The sequence below is a fragment of the Opisthocomus hoazin genome, chromosome 1 (assembly GCF_030867145.1).
Source record: "Opisthocomus hoazin isolate bOpiHoa1 chromosome 1, bOpiHoa1.hap1, whole genome shotgun sequence".
In the NCBI taxonomy this organism is placed as follows: domain Eukaryota; kingdom Metazoa; phylum Chordata; class Aves; order Opisthocomiformes; family Opisthocomidae; genus Opisthocomus; species Opisthocomus hoazin.
The window spans coordinates 108,467,995-108,475,269 of record NC_134414.1 but is presented as its reverse complement, the minus strand read 5'-3'; the positions used below and the strand labels follow the sequence as shown (position 1 = coordinate 108,475,269).

The 7,275-nt window shown below is 64.7% G+C and overlaps 1 protein-coding gene across 1 annotated transcript; it reads left to right on the top strand.

Annotated features, from left to right (window-relative positions):
* Positions 1-2,414: 2,414 nt before the first annotated feature.
* On the top strand, positions 2,415-4,707 carry OLIG2 (oligodendrocyte transcription factor 2). Its single transcript, XM_075446116.1, has 2 exons — positions 2,415-2,461; positions 2,646-4,707. The coding sequence occupies exon 2, from the start codon at positions 2,684-2,686 to the stop codon at positions 3,560-3,562; it is 879 nt and encodes a 292-aa protein (XP_075302231.1). The 5' UTR covers positions 2,415-2,461; positions 2,646-2,683; the 3' UTR covers positions 3,563-4,707.
* The last annotated feature ends 2,568 nt before the right edge of the window (positions 4,708-7,275 follow it).

The following is a 7,275-nucleotide window of genomic DNA, read 5'->3' as shown; positions in this document are numbered from 1 at the left end:
GGAGAGGAAAAGGGAAAAAGGGGGGAAGGGGAAAAAAGGAAAACAAAAAAAGGGGCAAAGGAAAAAAGGAAAAATAAAAAGAGAAAAGGAAAAAGAAAAGGAAAAGGAAAAGGAAAAGGAAAAGGAAAAGGAAAAGGAAAAGGAAAAGGAAAAGGAAAAGGAAAAGGAAAAGGAAAAGGAAAAGGAAAAGGAAAAGGAAAAGGAAAAGGAAAAGGAAAAAAGGAAAAAAGGAAAAAAGGAAAAAAGATAGAGAAAAGGGGAAAAGGGGGGAAGGGGAAGAAAGGAAAACGAAAAACGGGGGGAAAGGAAAAAAAGGAAAAATTAAAAAGGGAGAAGGGAAAGCTAAAGGAAAAGGAAAAGGAAAAGGAAAAGGAAAAGGAAAAGGAAAAGGAAAAGGAAAAAAAGGAAAAGGAAAAAAAGGAGCCTGCTGCCCACTGTCCCTCCCCGGGCCCCCCAGGTGCTGCGAGAACGGCCTCCCCAGGGCGCATCTTGCCCCGGGGCCCCGGCAGCCCCCGCCGCGCCCCCGCCCGCCGCCCGTCCCCGCTGCGCGGGTGGCGGGTCAGCGGCTCTTGGCCCCGTTTCCCCCGCCAGCTCTCCCTCCGGCCAGGCAACCCCCGCCTCTGCTCCAGCCCCCGGCCGCCTATTCCTCCCCCCGGCCCCTTCCCGGCCGAGCGGGACCCCCAGGGCTGGGGAGCGGGGGGGGCCCGGCCCGGCCCCGGGCCGATGAACTGGCTGCTGAAACCCTGTCGAGGGGCTGAGCCCGCGGCCAGGCAGCGGGAGCCGCAAACCCGACGGGGAGGACGGGGACCCCCCCCCTCCGATTGGGGTGCGGAGGGGCGGCGGGTCCGACCTTTGAAGCAGGAAAGGTCCCAGCCTTTGAAGCAGGAGAGTTACCGAGCCCCGAGGGGCGGCAGGCAGACCCGCGGCGCCGGCGTTCTCCTCGGTTTCGGCCCGGGGGCGGCCGCCCCCCTGCCCCGCCTGTCCCTGCCGGGGCCCGGCCCCTCTCCCCGGTGGCCGGGGGAAAGGCGTCGGGGCTTAATTAGCTGTGCTCGTTGTCGCCCTGTTTCAGGCGGCCCCAACAACGCGCCGTGCAGAGCCATCAGTCAAAAGGCAGAGGCAGGCTCCCCGCTGCCGCCCCGCCGCCTCCCGACCATGAAATCAATGCAAAGTTTGCACAGACGTGTGTGCCTCCCCCCACGCCCCCCAGCCCGCTGCTCACCTCCGGGGCTCAGCCCCAGCTCCCCCTCGCCTTACCCCCCCCCCTTTCCCCAGGGTGGGGGGATGCCCCCCCCCCCCGGGGCTCCGCAGGTGCGGGAACTGAGGGGCCGGGGGGAGCCGGGGCCACATCCCCGGTGGCCGGGCCGGGGGCCGCCCGGGCGGCAGCGGGGCACACGCCGGGCGGCGGGCCCGGCTGTCGCGGGGACAGATTTTCCTAATTGACCTGTTACGGATCATCCCCGCAACCGTTGGGAAACGCATTTCCACGCTTCGCTTCTTAACGTTTTAAATACATATTTAACGGATGGTTGGGGCTTCGCCGGGCCAGCTGGGAAACACACGGGTGTAAAAATAATACAACAAAGGCAAAGGGGCCGGGGGGATGGGGGGAACCGGGGGGGATTTACCCCGGTGGGAGGAAGCCCCGGCCCTGTTGCACGGAGCTGCCGGGGCGAGGGGGCTCGCCGGGAGCCGGGCGAGGGGCAGGAGGAGGCATTTCCGAAAGTCACTTTTCTGTTAACGTATGATTTGGGGTTTTTTTCTGTTGGTATCTGTGTTTCTTTCCTCTCTCCTGCTCCGGTCGTGCTGGGGGGTTCCTTGGGGGTAGGTGTTGGTGGCCGCTCCGGCCGCTTCTCCCGGTGCCGCTGGGGCCGGCGCTGCCCGGGGTGGCCGGACTCACTTATTTATTCTCCCCCTCCGCCTCCCTTGGCGGCACTCAGCGGGGGGACAACGAGCGGGCCGGGGGCGGGGGGGGCACCCCCCTGGGGAAGCGTGCGCCGGGGCCGGGGCCGGGGCGGAGCCGGCCGGGTCACCGGGAAACACCGACGTGCCGGCGGGAGCCGGGCAGCTCGGCCCCCCCCGAGGGCGTTGCGGCGGAGGGGCCGGGGGCTGCTCGGTCCCGTCCCCGTCCCGTCCCGCCCCGCCAACAGCTGTTCCCGGCGCTGTTATTGTTGCGTTTTGTTATGGATTTGACAAAAGTCCCTCCCCGCCGGGCTCCCCGCGCCGCTGCCGGCCGTCGCCCCCCGCCCCACCGAGCCGGACCGGCCACGGTGACATCAGCCGCGCCCCCCCCCGCCCCCCCCCGCCGCCGCCGATTGGCGCAGCCCCCCCCCCCCCCCGCCCGGTGACATCGTTCCTCCCCCGGCGCGGCTATAAATCTGCCGCCGCCGCCGCCGCCAAGGTGCGCGCTGCTGCCGTGCCCGCCCGTCACGGCGCGCCGCTCCCCACGGCCGCCCCGCGCACGGTAAGCGGCCCCCCCGCGCCCCGGCGGGAGGGAGGGACGGGACCCGACCGGAGGGGAGGGGAGGCACCCCCCGAGGGCCGTCGGTCGGTCGGTCGGTGGGTCGGTCGGAGGCGTCCCGCCGAGTTCCGTCGGGCGCTGACCCGGGCCCCCCCCCCCGCCTGCGGGCTCTCTCCCCTCCCCGCAGGCAGCCCGGTGCTCGCCGCCGTCCCCGCCCGCCGGGCCATGGACTCGGACGCCAGCCTGGTCTCCAGCCGCCCGTCGTCCCCGGAGCCCGATGACCTCTTCCTCACGGCCAGGAATAAAGGCAGCGGGGGGGGCTTCACGGGCGGCACCGTGTCCAGCTCCACGCAGAGCGACTCCCCGCCGGAGCTGAGCGCCGAGCTGCGCAGCGCCATGAGCGCGGCCGGGGTGGTGGTGGTGGACAAGCTGGGCTTCAAGTCCTCGTCGTCCTCCTCCTCCTCCTCGTCGTCTTCCTCCTCCAAGAAGGACAAGAAGCAGATGACGGAGCCGGAGCTGCAGCAGCTGCGGCTGAAGATCAACAGCCGGGAGCGCAAGAGGATGCACGACCTGAACATCGCCATGGACGGGCTGCGGGAGGTGATGCCCTACGCCCACGGCCCGTCGGTGCGCAAGCTCTCCAAGATCGCCACGCTCCTCCTGGCTCGCAACTACATCCTCATGCTCACCAACTCCCTGGAGGAGATGAAGCGCCTGGTCAGCGAGATCTACGGCGGGCACCACGCCGGCTTCCACCCCGCCGCCTGCCCCGGCGGCATGGGCGCCCACTCGGCCCCGCTGCCCGGCCACCCGGGACACCCGGCCTCGCACCCCGTCCACCACCCCATCCTGCCCCCCGCCGCCGTCTCCACCGCCTCCCTGCCCGGCTCCGGCCTCTCGGCCGTCTCCTCCATCCGACCCCCCCACGGGCTCCTCAAATCGCCCTCGGCCGCCGCCGCCGCCGCCCCGCTGGGCAGCGGCTTCCAGCACTGGGGGGGGATGCCCTGCCCCTGCAGCATGTGCCAGGTGTCGGCCCCCCCGCACCACCACGTCTCCGGCATGGGCACCGCCAGCCTCCCCAGATTAGCCACCGACACCAAATGAGCCCCTCGGAGGGGAAGGGGGGGGGGGAGGGGGCCGCCCCGCCGCCCCCAGGACCTACAAACCCGTCCCGTCCCCCCCTTTCTCCCGGGGCGGCAGCGGGCCCGCGTCCTCCCGTCGTCCCCCCACCCCGCTCCTGGGGCCGTCGCAGGGGCGGCGGGAGCCCGGCCGGGGGTCTGCCCCGCTCCCCATACGGCGGGGGCCACCACCCCGGCGCCAGCGACCGCCCGCGCGCCTCCTGTATTTTTAATTTCGCGTTGTGGTCGGTAACTCCGCCGGGAGGGGATAATAGTCCGGGGCTCGTCGCAAGCGGAGGAACCAAAACCGCAGAAGGGTTTTTGCTCCTTTGCTCCTTTGTTTGGTTGTTTGTTGTTTGTCCGTCCGTGTCCCGTCCCCGTCCCCCCCCTCCGGTTTCGTTCCCTCGGAGCCGCGCCGGGGTCGTACCCTGCCCGCAGCGCCCATCCCCGCAGCACCCGGCCGCCGCCCCGGCCCGGGACTCCCGGCGCTGGCGGGGAGCAGCGGGGCTCCGGCTGGAAGCGTAGCCGGGAAAGTCGGTTTATCTCCCCCCCGCTCCCCAGCCCGCCGTTTTTTTTGTGGTTTTTTTTTTTTTTTTTTTTTTTTTTACCGGTTTTCTGTCCGGTTCGGGATTTGTAAATACACCGTTCGACGAGAGCGACGCGAGTCCGCTCCGCCTGAGCTTTCCGTCCGTGCACTTGTGCTGTGTCAGCCTCATGAGCGAACAAGGGGTCGGTCTGCCTGGATTTCGTTGGTTTGGGTTCTTGGGGTTTGTTGGGTTGTCTGGGTTTTGTTTTGTTTGTTTTTTTAAGCTTATAACACGGGTTTCGTTGTGGTTTTTTGGTTTTGTTTTTGTTTTTTTTATTCCGTTCCTGCCACCTTTAACAAAGTTTGAACTCTTTAATGCTCTTTCTGTGTAGGAACTTTCACACTGTCCGTGTTGCAATACTGAGAACTTGGGCTTGTTTCTGAAATAACAACTTTTCTTACCGCTGCCCCTTGCAGAGATTTTATCATCTGTTTATTTTTGTAAAAAAAAAAAAAAAGAAAAAAAGAAAAAAAGGAAAAAAAAAGAAAAAAGTTGCTAAATAATATTTATTACTTGTTTGGTTGCAAAAAAAAAAGCGATCCACTGTTGAGATTTTAAATAATAAAAAAAGAAAAAAAGCATTTTAAATAAACGGCCTTTTCCTCTTCCTTGCTGTCCGAGGCGAGCGGGAGGCGGCGGCGGTGCGGGACGGGACGGCCGGCGGTGCGGGGTGACCGGCCGCGGCGCCAGGAGGGGACCGGAACAAGTTAGGCGCATCCTTGCCTTTTCCCTCAGTTTTTTGTTGGTTGGCTTCGCCGGCTAATCGAAACCGTTTCGTTTTGTTTTATTTTGTGTTTTTTTCCCCCTCATTTGTTCGTCGCAGAGTACGGGCGGCAAAGAAAGAAGCGGCTGCTGCTGGGTTCGTAACGTGAATTTTTTTGTATGCCGAACCCAGCACTTGGCAAGAGCTAAACATCAACTCGGGGGAGCGCGAAACTTGGCGGTGGGGTCTCTGCTTCCCGTAATCGCTTCTGCCCGCTTGGCCCGCAACCAAAAACCAACCGAACGAAAATCCGCGGGGAGGAAAAATACTCGGGGACAGATTTGGTTTGTTTGGTTTTGCTTTGGTTTGGTTCCTCTGCCTCCCGAAGGCGACGGCATCTCCCTCCCGCGCGTATTTCAGCAGCTCCGCACTCGGGTATTTGGGCAGGAAACATGGGGGATGGGCCCCCGCCCCCCCGCAGACCCGACGGGGCGGGCCGTCTGCACCCACGCAGGGCGTCGGCGTGGAGCAGCCCGCGGCTTCCTCTCGTCCCGTGGGGAGCGGGGGAACACACCAAGCGAACCCCGTTTTCGGAGGGAGAGGAGAACGGCAGCCGGCAGAACGGGGCTCCCCGGGAGCGGCTCCCACCCTCCAGCCCCGGGGGGGCCGCAAAACCCCGGCCCTCGCCCATCCTCACCCCCCCCGCCCCGGAGCGAGAAACGGCTAGACGGCTGGGTAAAGTAACTAACTAGCTACGTACGCATAAACACAAAATAGCCTGTGGGCATATATATATATATATATATGAAAAATAACAGAACGATGAGTTTTGGGCGCTCAGACACCCGCGGGGGCATGAGAGCGAGTCAGGACCCGAGGGACCTTTTTTTTTTTGACGGTCCCCAGGCGGCCGGGGCGGGAGGACGGGGGTCCCCGCGGAGTGCCCCGCCGGCCCCGCCGGGCTCCTGCCTTCTGCGGTTCGCTCCCTCCTTCTGCCGCTCGCCCCATGCCAACCCCTTCAGGGAAGGGAAACGGGGTTTGGAAAGGAGTGCCCCCCACCCCCCCAGCATCCCCCCGCTCCCCCCCGCCGCAGCGCGGAGGCAAAGCCCGCTCCTCCGCCGAGCCCGGGGCGAGGATGGGGAGCTCCCGCCAGGACAGGCCTGCTTCGCCCCCCTCTCCCCTCCTCCCCCCGGTTTCGCCCCTGGAGCCCCGCTACCGATGCCCCGCACCCCCCGGGCCAGCCCCTCCACTGCCGTTTCCCCCCGTCCGTAGGGAGGCCGCAATCAGCGGAGCAGCTTCCCCAATTAGCGGGGCTCCGGCGAGGGAGGGCTGCTGCGGGAGGGGGCAGGAGCAGGTGAGAATTAGAGGGAGCATCATTAGGAGCTGTTCTTTGTCTCTATTAAAGGCAATAATTAGCACCCTGACAGATGCAAAAGTCGCCCGTGGCCAGAAGCCGGTAAATCCTGCTCGGCTGCCCCCCGGACCGCGCTCTCCCACCCGGGGCGGGGGGGCTTTCCCCTCCCTCACAGGTGGCCTCGGGGAGCCCCGACGGGGGCTTGGGGATCCCCCAGCGATCGTGGGGACCCGGCTTTTCCGCGGGGCCAGCTGTGCTCCCCCGGCCCCCCTCCTCCTGGGCTACCTGCAAATGAAATTAGCCGCTTGGCCGGGCCCCTGGCTCCCCATATGCTCCCCTGCGCGATACGGGGGCCCCCCCGGGCTCCCCTGATGGCATTGCCCGCAGCTGAAGCCGCGGCTCCGGCCAGATAGGGTTACCGGGAGGGGGGGGAGCCCATATGCTCAGCGCACACCGGCGGGGCTGCCGCGGGTCACCGGTGACTCCAGTCAGAGCCCCCAGCCCCTCATGCACCCCTCCCCTGAGCTGCGGCGGCTACTCTCTCCCTGCCCCGCTGATCCCGTTTTCTCCAAATTTAACCTTGTTTTCCTCGCAAGCCGGGCAGAACCCTCCCTTCGCGCCCCTCCTGCTTGTTTAGGCTGTCCCAGGTCTATCACGACTTGTTCCGACAGGAGAAGGGAGCCCTCTGGGCTGTGTTGTGATGGCCCCGCTCATGCCTTCACCCCTTCCCTTTCCCCAGCCTCCTCCCCACTTTTCCTTTCTCTTCCCCTCTCTCCCTGCTTCCCCTTGTTCCCCCCCATTTCCCCTCTTCCCCCCCTCACCGACCCTCCCGGGCAAGGCACAGAAAGCAAAGCGAGGGGCAGCCGGATGTCTGCAGCACCTTTTAGGCAGAAACCACAGTGTGTCAGGGAAGCCCAGGGGAAGCAAAAGGTTGGCCATGCCAGGGCCAAGGCAGCTCCTCCAGCTTTCTGCCCCTGATGTTCTTGCTTCATCTCAGCAGGGGAGTTCTTCAGCCTCTGGCCGGTGAGTTTCTAGCCAACTAGCCCAAAATCTGC

Excerpts from the sequence above, each read along its gene's own strand:
- OLIG2 (XM_075446116.1), top strand. The coding sequence starts at position 2,684 with ATGGACTCGGACGCCAGCCTGGTCTCCAGCCGCCCGTCGTCCCCGGAG.